A 15069-nucleotide genomic window follows, 5' to 3' on the forward strand; every position below is an offset into this window, starting at 1 on the left:
TTGTCATCTGCAAACATCATACTCCACAAAGACTCCTGCCTGACTTCATCAGCCAACCTGTCCATCACCACTACAAACAAGAAGTGGCTCAGAGTCGATCCCACCCCCACTTTGAACCCATCCGCCTCTCTTACCCCACACATTACCACTTTTATATTAACGAAAAGGGTAGGTCATTAGGAAACAGCTTTAGTTTGTCTGGCCCACTGAAGATCAACTCTTTGTGCCGGAGTTTCACCGCTTATTATTGTCTGTGAAGGTTCTCAGTCATCCAGGTCATCGTAGTCAAAGGAGCTTGCAAAGAAAAGCGCCTGGACTTCTTTAAGTTACTTGAAGACGTTTCACCTCTCATCCGAGAAGCTTCTTCAGTTCTAAGGTCAAATGGTGGGGAGTCCCAGATATAAACCTAGTGGGAGTGTCCCCCCACAGAGGGACAAAAGGACCCCCTGATGATCCTCTAATCGCCTGAGCCAAAAAGTTCCACACCTTGGCTTTGACCGCTTATTATTCAAACACAGCAGTACACTTAAATATAAACAAATATAATATAATATAATATGCTATCCAGTGTATACCTGATTATCTCAGCCGCGACAGAACCCACGTGTTTCCGCTGCAGCAGCAGTCACATGGCCAGCTTTCGGCTGTTTACTTCCTGTACCGCGGATCCTTTTCCTCCCAGAAAAACTAACGGCTTCGCTCGGCCCACAGCCGCAAACCAGACACTGACAGCCGGCCCCGGATTAGAGAAAGCTCCGGTGAATACACCGATCGACCCGTGTGAAACCCAGAGCCGTGACAGTTGAGATGAGAGCCAGAGGGGCGGGGAGATAGTTTACCTCGATTAAAAACGAGCACACCCTGCCTGTTCTTTCGTTTTTGAAACGGAAACAAACGCCCTGTCTTCTCTTCTTTTTTTTTTTTTTGCTCCAGCGCTGACATCAGATGTCAAAATACACGAGCTTCCCAGAACCGATGGAGGACCAAAACCCTTTCCAGGTGAGAGATGTTAGGCATGAAGCTAACGTCAGGGTAATGGATGGGTGTATGGGTGGGTGGATGAAAGTGGCCGGTGTTGGCTCCGTGTAATAGCAGGCGTGTTGTTGCTCATTGCTCATGTGACTTATTTCAGGGCCTGCCAGATCCTCCTCAGTGTTCGCCCACTTGTAGCTCTTATTAACAGCGAGCACATGAAAAAATGAGGATTTATTTATGCTGAATTACTCTGTCTTTGTCCTGTCTGTTAGGACCCTGCAGTGACTCAACACAGCAGCAACACAGGATATGCCACACTGGACCTTTACAACCCATTTGATAATACAACTGCGGTGAGCATTATTATATTTAACCATTTATTTTGTGCTTTTGTTTCAAAGAAGACAGAGATCCACTGTCTCTCCTGCTTCCTGTGTATTTTGAAGCATCTGGCTTCTGGTTTGCAGCAGGTTGACCAGCCTGAGTTGGTATAAAATATTTAAGAAAGCATGCTGGCACAGATAACCCCGAGCTCTGAGATATTATCCTTAGGAAAGCACAGTTGTTCTTGTGAATAATGGTTAATTTTATTCCTTTTTGTAAGTCGCTGCAGAGTCACTTTGATGTCCTCATAGTGAGGCCGTTCTGTTTCACTTCACTCTTTTTATTCGGTTTGAATCACTGGGCCTGGATTTGTGGTGATTCAGAGGTCTGAAAGCAGAAGGAGACCTCAGGATTATGTTGCGAAACTACTCACATGTTAACTGTTTTATTACACACTATTCATTATACATTTTATTAACAATATTATAATATTACACAAGTCTGAAGACTGTGTATCAGCTGATATTCTTCATATACAGTGCAGACAGTGTGTTAGAGGACACAGCTTGAGTCCGCTCAGCTCTAAATGAAGACGTTTACACACACTCGTCTTGGACATGATCATTTGGGGGCTTTTAATGATTTCTTTGAGTTGCTCTTTTTCCAGGGTAGAATGATTATACAGCACACACCCTAATGACTTAAAAAAACAAGACTTGGGTACATAAGTTTGAATTTGTTTTGGATTTTCTCTAATCCACAGGCTCAAATATGTACATACAGCTCTACTAATATTTGGTGAAATATTAGTGGAGCTACCTTTAAGATTAGTCTTAAGACTAGGCTTAAAGGTAGCTGGCAAAAAGAATCTACTAGCTTAGTCAATCATGATCTCTAATGAGAAGTTAATAGGTTAATAGGTGTTGGCCCTGACAAGCTAAAAGAAACTGTTGGATCTTCAGGATCACATTAAAAGATTTAAGTATATTTGAGCCTGTATGGATGAGAGAAAATCTAAAATAATTCAAACTAGCGCACCCAACTCTTGTTTTTTTAAAGTCATTAAATGTGTATGCTGTACAGTCATTCCACCCTGGAAAAAGAACAGTTAAAAAAACATTAAAAGACTTAAAATTTCATGAGATTAATGCCCAGGATGACTGTGTACGTCTGAGGACAACTGTATACAGCAGTCATCTCAAAGGACTTTTTACAGTAAACTAAGAACCCAAAAATATTAGAGAGAACCCAAGTGATCAGCTGATTCTCTATGAGTAAGCATATGGTAACTGTGGGGGGGAGGGAACTCCTTGAATCGGAAGAGACCACCAGCAGAACCAGGCCCAGGGAGGGGCACCCATTTATTGTGACCGCTTGTGGGGAGCAAAGAGAAACGGTTAAGATGAAACGGTTTCTGTGTTACACCTAGCATCTCCGTTTCTGCTTTATATGTTTAGACTGATGTCTGTCAAACACACTTTTTGCCATGTGAGATGCTGGGCCTTAAAGCGAGTTCTCTGATTTGACTTAACATTAGTGTTTAACAGTATGTGTGATACACTTCTCAGCTGCAGGTTTTGGAGTTCAGGGCTTTTTGTTGCTGGGAAACAGCTGAGGTCCTTGCTATATCACTAGGTTTTTGTTGCTAGGAAACACCTTGAGTTCATGTGTACTTCCTGTCTGTCTTTGATACTAGCAAACTCTGCAGCAACAGGAACTAAACTTGGACTTGTTTATGTAGCACTTGTAGCAGAGCTCACAAGCTGCATACTTTCTCACAATAATATTTACAGTTGTATGTGGATTGCACCCTCGTGTAACCCTGATTTTCCTGAAATGCAGAGCAGAAGCATTTCTGATAGAGAGGCATGGAAATCAGAGAATCCTGATTTGAAATCTGTGGGGGATTTTTGCAACAGTAAAGATGTGGTACAAGTGGAACTTCACAGGGTAAAAAGGCTTCTAACCCTGAAGCAACCAAGTTGTTCTAGCAATTCAAATATCAGACTCTGGTCATTTATGAGTCGGTTATATATCATAGAGTATAACAGCATAATTATAACATTAAAATATAGATAAACCGGTGATTCTGTAACACTTACATCAATAATAATCATTTTTTAACTGTATACTCAATCGTCAAAGGAGCTTGCAAAGAAAAGCGTCTGGACTTCTTTAAGTTACTTGAAGACGTTTCACCTCTCATCCGAGAAGCTTCTTCAGTTCTAAGGTCAAATGGTGGGGAGTCCCAGATATAAACCTAGTGGGAGTGTCCCCCCACAGAGGGACAAAAGGACCCCCTGATGATCCTCTAATCGCCTGACGCAACAACATTGTCATCCCCTATGTAGCCGGTGTATCAGAAAAACTCAGGAGGGTTTTCTCCAAGCATGACATTCCGGTGCATTTCAGACCTAGCAACACGCTCAGACAAAAACTGGTTCACCCGAAAGACAAAACGCCAAAACACAGACTTAACAATGTGGTGTATGCCGTACAGTGCAGCGAGGAATGCCCAGACCTCTACATTGGAGAGACCAAACAGCCACTTCACAAGCGCATGGCACAACACAGAAGAGCCACCTCCACAGGACAAGACTCAGCAGTTCATCTGCATCTTAAGGATAAAGGACACTCTTTCGAGGATGCCAATGTTCACATTTTGGACAGAGAGGACAGATGGTTTGAAAGAGGAGTGAAAGAAGCCATCTATGTCCACTGTGAGCGACCATCTTTGAACAGAGGCGTTGGTTTACGACACCAACTCTCTGCCATCTATAATCCAGTTTTGAGATCCCTTCCCAGACGCCTTAACGCCCACTCACACCCTGGGCCATCTGACCTCAGGAATTCGCATGATAAGGTGGGGCCAGGTTTCACAATAAACTCACCCGAAACTCTGGCTGATTGGGACCCACACCCAGTTCCACACCTTGGCTCAGGCGATTAGAGGATCATCAGGGGGTCCTTTTGTCCCTCTGTGGGGGGACACTCCCACTAGGTTTATATCTGGGACTCCCCACCATTTGACCTTAGAACTGAAGAAGCTTCTCGGATGAGAGGTGAAACGTCTTCAAGTAACTTAAAGAAGTCCAGACGCTTTTCTTTGCAAGCTCCTTTGACTACGATGACCTGGATGACTGAGAACCTTCACAGATGTATACTCAATCAATTTTTAGACCGAAATAACTGAAGAATGTCAAAATAAGATTCCTAATTATGGAACATTTACAAATAAATTACATTACAATAAAGTCTATATTGTTAAATGATGGGAAATAACCTCCCATAAGCGTCCATGACATTTGGGTCACATTTGCCACACAGATGGGCCACTTCCTGCTTAATGTTACAAACCCACACATGTGAGTACACCGCTGGGGTCTTTTTGAGTCCATTTAAAAACTCTATTGTGAACCAAAGTGAGCAAATATTTTAAGTTATTTTCATCAGATATGGTTTGATTTGTGTGGAAAAAAGCAGGAGTGGGATGTCACAGGGGTCCAACACACCGTCCTATATATTTTGGCAGCTGGGATAGGCTCCAGCCTCCCTGCAACTCTGAACTGAATAAGCAGAAGAAAATTGATGGATGGATCAAAAATGCTGTTATTTAAAAATAAATTAAATAAATTCCTATACAGTAGATTTCTGAGAAAAAATGTCTGCTTTGATGATGGACTTTTCTACTTTTGGTCCAATTTTTACCTTGATCTGCAAATCTCCATGCAGGGAATGAGGAAGCTTAGATTTACTGAGATTAGCTGTGCACTTTCACGTTTGAGAGTTCATAAATATGTAAAAAATAACTCTGCTCTTTAACATGTTCTGCAGCATCTTAGATGACAGGCTCTAACTTATGAATGGTGGTGAGGCAAATGTTGATCTTTTTACACAGAAGTGTGGCTGCTTTTCTCGATTAGGAACAGTACCTGCAGCATGACAAATTGTGCATGTAGTTCCTTCACAGACACCCCATTATAACAGCAGCCACGGTAGGAATATTTCTAGGATTTGTTTTTTTAAGTCTCCTCTTCCTCTGAATCCATTTTACTTCTCTTTTATTTAGTTAAAGACAGTGAAATTTCTGATATTGTCATTGTTTGCACTGTTGACTGTTTCATGATGAAGTGCTAGAAATCAGAGGGTGGATGGAATTCCCCATGTGGAAACTTCTAAATAAAATACCTGTTTGGAATCTTAACTTTATTGTCCAGAAAAGCAATTCAAAGAAATGACTTAAACCAGAAATCCCCATGATATTGCTGTGTGTAGGGCTGGGCCAATGGGCTGGGCCATAAGAAAATGAAATATCGCGATAGAATATGGGTGAAACGCGCATGCGCAGTGCCTTTGTTTTCATACGCACATGGCGGAAAAAACGTGCCAGCGATGGAGAATGAGAAGGGCGAAAGCGGATCGTTGAATGAACCAGAATTAGTTTGTAAAAATGCTGCAACTTCAGTGGTGTGGAACTGGTTTAGCTTTCGTCTACCAGATACACTACAAAGCACTATTTTTGTTAGCGCATGCTAGCGGGCCGTCGTTATTACCGTTTTTTTTGGAAAATACGGCACACTTAATCCTTTTTTTCTGAAAATCGACAGTGCCCCTTATAATCCCGTGTGCCTTATGTATGAATTCTGGTTGTGTTTACTGACCTCGAAACGATTTTATGTGGTACACGGCGCTCGAAAATCTGTCAAATGTTTTAGTACGACTTTGCTAAGCTACAAACCGCACAGCTTGATGGATTGTCGGAGCATTACGGCTACCGTAGGCAGGAGCCTCGCGGAGTGATACGTACTACGCGTCAACATAATATTACCGTATTGTGTGTATAACGTCTTTAAGTTTTGTGGATATTATACATGGTTATGCTGAGGATATGTCGGCCAATTTCCACTGGAAATGCCTTTTGCTTAAACTGTCAGCAAGGAATTTGCATTTGGACTGTTAAATTTTTATGTAACCTTAATGCACAGAAAAAACAGCTGCTTGTTTAAGTGAAAATACATTGATTTTTTTTTTTTGCACTAATAAAGTTGTGGAGTTGTAAAGCATTTTGTCTAGTGTCAATTATATCTTCAGTTATATCGTTATGGCAAATTTTCAAATGTATATCACGATAAATATTTTTGGTCTGCTCTAGCTGTGTGTGTGATATGGGATAAAAGGCTTTTCGCTATTAGAATGAAGAGGTCTAAATGCTGTTATCTGAAGCTTTGTGCTCAGAATTATCTAGAACGATCAGTTCACAAAAAGTGGACTGATTTCCTTTAATTTTTAGAAATGTTCAAGCTTGTGAACTTTGTCTCAAAAGTGCATAGCTGTTAATGATTGTTTAATAATCATGTGTTGTGAAGGGATTGTAAGATATTAGTTGTGGAGAGAAATGTCTTATTTTACTTTTTTGTATAGTTTTAAAATGTGTATGATCTGTATACTTTATACATTAATACTTTTAATTACTTAACAATTAATACTCTAATTCTTAGTTCTTTCGTTCACTTGGAATCATGTTTTTGTGACCACATTTTTTCGTCAGACTGATGTATGATGTCAGTTTTTGTTTTTTAACCATGCTGCAGCCTCCTCCACCATATGAAGCCACTCCTCCATCTGCACCTGCTCCATCTGCGCCTGTGCAGACCCCGCCTAGCAGGACAACACCTACCGAGCCTCGCAACTATGGCTCCTACAACTCCCAGGTATACACCCTACAGTAAAGACCCTCTTTACTGTGATTTTGTATCAGCTTACCATCAGAACGTTCAGGGGCTGCTGGATGTATAAAACAGGATTGTACTAAAAGTTTTGTTAGACGTCCTTTAGTGCCATGTAAGTGTTTTTATGGCTATTAAAATGAAGTGTTGCACTAATTCCTGCTGTGTATATCTGAGTGCTGAATGCTTAAAAAGAAACCACAGAAATAATCAGCTTAATTTGCATGATTTCTTAATTCCACCAGCTTTGTGGATCTCACCACAGTTTTAGGAAGACCAGTCTGAATGACTCACTTGAACCAGTAATATACCTAAGCACAACCATTGGAGCAACTTTGGGACCTATGTACATAATTATGCAGAATAACTTACATAGACATAGAGTTCTGATGCCTCATTCTTTCTGTGCTAGCCTGTTGTGAATGCTGCCACAGCAGAGCTGATGAAGAAGCAGGAGGAGCTGGAGAAGAAAGCCCAGGAGCTGGAGAGGAGAGAGCGGGAGCTTGCGGCACACAGCGTTGGACCAGGAGCCTGTAAGACATAGAGGGGATGATGGGATGGGGAGTTAATGTAGACAAGTGAGAGACCTTTAAACCTTTAGATCTTAAAGATCCTCGTCCAATTTTATCTTATATTTCTTACTGTGTACGGGAGTATTGAAAAATATGTTACATTTCAACATTTTAAGTTCCTCATTTGATTTTCCAAGTTACAGTACCCTGGAGTTTACAGGGCTGGGTTTAGATTTGGCAGATTTTTAATCACAATTTTTTTCTGCAATTTTTTTTTGCACCCACAGCTTCACAAATCAAAGAAGCCAGCCACATTAATTTTTTTCAGAATCAGCTTTATTGATCAAGTATGTGCACAGATACAAGGAATTAGGCTCCAGTTTTTTTCATTGCTTTGTGGAACTCAACAGAGTAGATAAACGGATAATAACAACATGAGTATAACACATTTCCAGGCTTGTATGTGCAATGGAGCAGAGTACAGGATGCTGGATTCATTATGGAATGATGAACTGGTTACTCTATATAAAGTATCTGGTGACAACACTAGCTAACCACAATCTGCTTCATAAAAGTGGGAGAAAAATCCCACAGAACACCTAAGGCAGCTGATAGTAGCTGAAGTTCCCTCTGCACATAAAAAAAAAAAGAACTGCCCTGAGGCACGACATTGTGCTGGTGTCAGGAGCAACAAAGGACATTGCAATGTTGGAGCTTACAGTACTCTTTTCAAGAAAAAGGGAGAGGATTGATGGCCTGGACAAGAATGGCCAGAAGCAGGGTGGGAGGGAAAAGTGTTTCCCTGTTGAGCTTGGGTGCAGAGGTTTCATGGGGCAGTCGTTCTGCAGGGCCTGCACTGTGGATGGCATCATAGGAGAGAAGAGGAGACGAGCCATTCGCAAGATCACTGAGGCCACAGAGAAAGCCTTAAAGTGGCTGTGGATGAAAGGGGGACCTAAGGTTTTGCACTGCTATAAAAAATATAGAAAAGTTACTTTGCTAATTAGTCTGCTGATCCACAGGAGGTCCAGTGAGAGGTGGTGATTGAATTTTGTCACGATATGACCAAAATTGTCAGAGCACTATTTTAGAATTTGCACAAAAACAAGTACAAACCTCCTGTAATATAAATATGATAAGGTTTAATGGACTTAAATGAATCAAATCAAATCAAATGTATTTCTATCGCACATTTAAAAGCAACAAAGTTGACAAAAATGCTTCACAATTAGTTAAGAACAAGAGAAAACAATTTAAAAACAAATACAGCTCAATAAGATGAGGCAATGAGAAAGTATTAACATAAAAACAAAACAAATGTAGCAACCATAAAACAAGCCTGATGGTATTCAAAGTGAATAAAAACCAATATAAAAAAGTGAGATTAAAGATGCGATTTAAAAGAATAGACTGAAGTATGAATATCTGTCTGGCAAGTTATTCCAAATAGGGCTATTCGATATAACGATATATATCGGATGACGATATAAAAACGTCTATCGTTTCATTTTACGCTATCGTTTGTTTCGTGGTGTCGCAAAATAAACTGTTTACGGCAATATTTTTTCATTGTTTTGATGGTCACTGGAGTGGCTATATTAATTTCTTAAAGTTCTCTCTTTCTCTTATATTTAATATAACCACACTACGGACGGACAAGCGCCTGTTTTATGCGTTGTCGTTAGCAACAACGACAGTAACACCATCGCGTGTCCGCTTGTTTATGTTCCACATAAACCTTTCACAATAAAGCTCAAGATCCTGTTGAGACTTTTCAAAATAAACTGAATCACGTGAAAGAGCAGATTGTTTATGGATGAGAAGTAAAAAAGAGCCACCAGGTGCTAAAAAATAAACCTTAGACTCAAACGTTAGAGCAGGCTTTTCCCCACAGCACGCCGTGTAATAAATACTCACAAAGAAAACGGCGGCTGTTACAACTTATGTCTAAAAATGTATAGTTTCATACATCGGTTAAAACACTTGACTCCAGCTACATGATGCGCAGCTGGAAACGCTTCCCGCAAGTCAAGATTCACAGAATTTACAGAAAATGTTAAATTTTTGTGATTTATATCGTTATCGGGACGATAGAATTCTTATATCGGGATATGAGATTTTGGTCATATCGCACAGCCCCAATTCCAAAGTCTAGGCGCTGCAACTGCGAAGGCCCGATCTTCTTTTATGCTTCAGTTGAGACCTTGGTTGTACTGAGAGGATCTGGCTAGACTATCTCAGTTATGCTGAGGAGTTTGCTTAAATAACCGGGCGCCATATCATTTCAAACTTTGAAAGAAAGTAAAAGAATCTTAAAATCAATCGAATAATGAATTTGCTAAAACTGGAGTGATGTGTTTATACATTCTCATACCTGTTAAAACAAACAGAAAATAAACTGATGACATCCCAGTAACACCAAAGCGTTTTTGACTTTTTTCTTCTTCAGCCCGGCAGAATAACTGGCCCCCGCTGCCTTCCTTCTGCCCTGTGGGTCCCTGCTTCTATCAGGACATCAATGTGGAGATCAGTCAGCGGTTCCAGCGCACGGTCACCATCATGTACTACTTCTGGTTGTGTGAGTTCCTGCAACTTTTGACAGTTTACTATTAATTTGAGGCATCAGTGTTAGAATTTAACATCATAATGAAGTTTTTGTAGCGTGAAGGGAATCTTGTTTTAACACTTAAGACTTCCTAGTTAGAGGCAGTAAACGCTAGCTCGTGCATGCGTGCCTCCTCCTGCACTGTCTGGCAGTAGAGCTTGAATATTTGTACAAAGACTCGCACTTCACTGTTAGATCGAAGACTCTGGGACACTTACACGGAGCGTCTGCACAACAACCAATCCAGCTGGTTAAACTTGCACAAGTTCTCGTTGATTTCTTCACAGAGAAACTGTAGAATTTCTCCACACCTTGTCACTTAGATTAGACCAGGAAAAAATGTAAGAGGAGGCTTTAATGTTTTTAGGGTTGTTTGCATGTCCACAAGTCTTTAGGGCATGAATGAAAGTTAAACCTGACACTGATTTTTAAAGTGAGAGAGAAAGTGAATGTTGCTGAATAGAAGAAGGGAAACAAACAGAAACAAGTTCTATTTTTGTACTTCTACAGTTTTTTTTATGGCTAAAGCAGAGCTATCAGACATAAGGCCTGGGGGCCAGAATTGGCCTGGCAAAGATTGGAATTTGGACAACTGAGTTGTGCTGACAGATTTCTATAATGTACTACAGCCGCATGTCTTTGCCATCTGGAAAAACCAAGATGTACGGTTGAAATTCTTCTTCTTTTTCTCATTTTAAGATATCTCAGGGATTAAATGTGTAGTTAAACATCTTTACACTGACAGAATAATTAAACTGAACTGACCTGATTTGGTTTGGCCCGCTTGAAATCAAAGTGGGTATGATCAAAGTCAAATGTAGCATGTACGTTAATCAGCCGCAGCATTAAAACCGCTGCTAAGAGTCCTTGCATTGTGGCATTTATGTGCATGCGACTTTGGCTGGAAGGTACCAAAGTGCTTGCCCTGAAACCTGCAGGATCTACTTCACACTCTCCTGCCATCTCTCCATACAGCCATCTATTTCTTAGGAGCGGATGCAGTTCAGGGTCACTGAGCTGTTACAGGGTGTATATCCTGTAAAAACAGCTTGTAACTGCTGGTAGCATTAAAAATTATCATTTAGATTTTTGCAGAATTATCAGATTTTGAGGACGCCTGATCTGTAAAACTGTGAAGGTGTTATTAAGATTACATTATGCAGTTCCTGTGTGAACATGCAAAGAACAGTGTAGAGCTATTTTAAAAACGGTCTGTCACACTCTGAAATCTTGACCAGGCAGCAGACAACAACAGATTTAGTGAAAATGGCATCATATTGCATCAGCCAGAGCCAAAAGGGAGAAGGATGGGTTTGGTTTTGATCCCTACGGTCAGGCTGCAGTTCTTTTCCTTTTTAGTCATAGCCTATCTATGTCTAGTCTGCACAGGCACACTGGTCTTCAACCTGATCTCTTCCCTGGCCCTGTTCTGCGTCAACCAGTCCGGTGGTGTTGGCGTTGGTCTCGGCCTCGCCATCCTGTGGGTCCTACTTTTCACTCCCTGCTCCTTTGTCTGCTGGTATCGACCCATGTACAAAGCCTTCAGGTGTGTACCTCCGTCTTGGTGAAGAAGTTTCGAGTCGTTTTCCTTTTGGGTTTTTGCTCACTACAGTCGCAAAAATTACACAGAGTTGTTAGTTACTGTGCAGTCACCTTAGTAATTATATTGTTCCCTCTTCTAGGAGTGACAGCTCTTTCAACTTCTTTGCCTTCTTCTTCGTTTTCTTTGCCCAAGTGATCGTCTTTATCATCATGACCATCGGCATCCCTGGATGGGGGTTCAGGTAAAGTTCCTAAACAAATATCTCTGTGTTAGCCCAGTCGAAAACCTCCTGGCAACCACCAGTTACTTGTGAAATATTTATATTTCCTGACTAGTTGGCGAGTGGTTGCTGGCAGTCAGTAGGTGAAACTGGTCACAAAGAGGCTGCTGCACCACTGCTAGCAGACTGTTGCAATCACGCATAGTTTGTGGAAAAAGATGCCAAGAAGATGTGTCTACAAACCAGATTTGGAAAACGCAATTCACTACAAACCATAAACAATAAGAAAAGTAAGAGTTATGTCATATCCCAAAAACCAACTCATTTCAAAAAGGTGTTATTTTTACATTGAGGGCTACTGACTTTTCCCAAACAATTGGCTGGTTGCCAACTGGTCTCCAGTTTGTGTGACTGGGGCCTTAGACAGCTGCATGTCTCTGCTTGATTATCAACAACAAGATCACAGTTATTTAACAGTTGCCGGGGGGCTTTGTGTCCTTCACTGATAGAAAAGCAACTATTGCATTAAAACCCAAAAGTTTAAGAAGTATTATATATAACCAATACAAGATATCCTGCTCATTTAGACGCGTTAAGAGTTGGATCTTGTTTTTAACTTTATAGAAAGAGAGTCCAATCACATTTGCTGATAACTGATTTTGTTACTAGAACCAGAGAACTACAAATTTGTTTCTAAATCCTTTGAGCAATGTGATTCCTACATTTGTTGTTCTTCATCCATGCACTTTGTTCATTCTGGGTGCAGTGCTTGTTCTCTGTATCATGTATTTATAGTTGTAAGCCATAAAAATGAATTGAATGAGCTGAAAAACGGCTTATTTTGTTCAAAAGTGTTTAATTTGGTTGTGGAAGTGCTTGTTTTGTTAATGCACACAGAGATAATAAGTATATATTTAATACCTGCTTTGCATATTATTTTATCAATAACTATTCAATTTTAGGGGCACATGAGGATACTGTTTTAAACCTCCTATTTTCACAGTATGCGTCCTTGTATATTTGATCTTTGTGTGTCTCTCTCTGTCCTTCAGTGGTTGGATTGTGAGCCTTTCAGCTCTGAGCCCCCACGTCGGTGTCGGTGTGATCATGATGATCAATGCCGCTCTCTTTACTGCAGAAACCGTTATGGGGGTCATCATGCTGAAAAGGGTACATTTGTTCATATTTTCATGTCTCATAAAGAACTTCAAATCAAGACTCTTATTTTTATCAGCAGATGTTCAGATTTGTCGTTGGAACAAAAGCGTCCGGGTATTAGCATAGCAGTGAGTTATTTATATCTTTTCATATGTGATTATATCAGGATAAAGTGTTTTAATGCCACAGCATCTTGGTTTCTGAAAGCAGAAACTGTGTTGTAGTGCATAAGAAAACAACTGAGAGTTTCAGTGTTGCTTAAAGCTGACATTTACAGCTCATTACTTTTATTTTTGAACTCTTAATAGAAAAGCTTAACATGACTCCCAGTTCAAAATAACCCTTATTTGTCATATACTAGGCTGGGCTTCTGTGCAGCAACTAGACCAGAATAGCTGAGATCACCGTTTTAGGGATATCCCTTCCCTGTGACATCACAAACATGCTAAAGTCTGAGCTTTTAGCTCACGGGGATTAATTGCACATACACCACGATGTGAAAACTTTGGATATGTTTACTATGAGAATCTTCCACTGTAACAGTATATAGGACAGAAAATAAGGAGATGCACAACAGGTCAACAATCAGCCTTTTAAACAGTCAGTGGACAGCACACTTCACCTGAGCCAGTGTCTGTGCATCTTTCTTGGGAAAATATGAAAGTCTTACAACTTCACTATTTGAAATGTTGAAAATGTCACATGAATATCCATTCAAACAAAATAAATTGTATGCTTTATGCTTGTAAAGCTAAAAATTAAGTGGGTTGAATTTGAGTAGGAAAGTCAAAGGTGTAGAGCAAGAACAAAATTGTCCAAGCTTTAAGTAAACACAGTCCTCTCACCACGTAGTCCAGGTGGTCCATCTACCGTGAAGCATTCAGTAGATAAAGAGCCTGAAGAATAGCCACAATATCAGGTTGTGGGTATCGTTTTCACCCTTACAGCGTGCAGAATAAGATGATGAATTGCTGCAAGGATCAGGTGTCAGCGTACTCTTGTCTTTCTCGCTCCAGATCCACAGTCTGTACAGGCAAACTGATGCCAGCTTTCAGAAGGCCCAGGCTGAGTTCGCCACTGGAGTCATGTCCAATCAGGCAGTACGCCAGGCTACTGCCAACGCCGCTGCCAACGCTGCCCAGGGGGTCTTCACCGCTCCTCGATAGAGAGAACGAACAGGGACGGTTGGATAAGACGAGGAGGAGGAGGGGAGCTTTGAGCTTGATGGTGGTTCAGTTTGGTATTCATTTCCCCACGGGTGATTAGAATTTGATGGAGGGAAGTGGAGTCTATATAATTACCCCCTACTTAATTTCAGAGCACGTGCATGAGACAGATGTGGGGTTATCCAATTTCCTATGACGTACTGGAAAAGTTACCTATATTAAACCAAAACAGGAATTGACACATTGTAAGTGTTGATTCAAGAAAAAGAAAGATGGAAAATATAATAAAACAAGAAGATGCTGTATGAATTTATATGAAAAGTGATGCTTCAGTGAATAGAGGGACGATGCTTTTACTTTGAAATGACAGCTGTGTGCCAAGTTGGATTCTGCTAGCCTTGACATTTTCCACATTTACAGTTAAAATGCAAAGTGTAAGACTGGGGCTGAACACAGAAATGTTGCCATTGCCACATTTGATCCGTAACTGATTTGCTCAACTTTAGCCAGCACTACTTTTTTGTAGCTTAAGTGCAAACTAACCAGTTTGTTTTGTTATTATGCCAAACGAGAATGCCCGTTTACTGTATTGCCAAAACCTTTCATACTGTAATGATGATGAACATGTGTTGGTTTGGTTCTGGTATCTGTCACTGTTCTTTCAGTATTGCTTGTGAATATCATGACTGTGTCACTGTCCTGGTTTTATTAAAATATATTGTCATGCTTTCACAGTCTACTGCTGCCGTTATTCCCTCATCCTGTTGGAACGATAATGATAATGATGATCACCTGCATTTTAATAGTGGAAAATCCAACCTTAAGCAGGTTCCGGGTTTC

At 40.6% G+C, this 15069-nt stretch overlaps 1 protein-coding gene across 1 annotated transcript; it reads left to right on the plus strand.

The window, feature by feature from the left end:
* Positions 1-630: 630 nt before the first annotated feature.
* scamp3 (secretory carrier membrane protein 3) lies at positions 631-14959 on the plus strand. Its single transcript, XM_085149553.1, has 9 exons — positions 631-999; positions 1248-1328; positions 6891-7010; positions 7438-7558; positions 9987-10115; positions 11523-11688; positions 11825-11926; positions 12958-13075; positions 14080-14959. Exons 1-9 carry the CDS (start codon positions 946-948, stop codon positions 14227-14229), a joined length of 1041 nt encoding a protein of 346 aa, XP_085005679.1. The 5' UTR covers positions 631-945; the 3' UTR covers positions 14230-14959.
* Positions 14960-15069: the final 110 nt, after the last annotated feature.

The sequence above is a fragment of the Neolamprologus multifasciatus genome, chromosome 22, assembly GCF_963576455.1.
Source record: "Neolamprologus multifasciatus chromosome 22, fNeoMul1.2, whole genome shotgun sequence".
NCBI lineage: Eukaryota > Metazoa > Chordata > Actinopteri > Cichliformes > Cichlidae > Neolamprologus > Neolamprologus multifasciatus.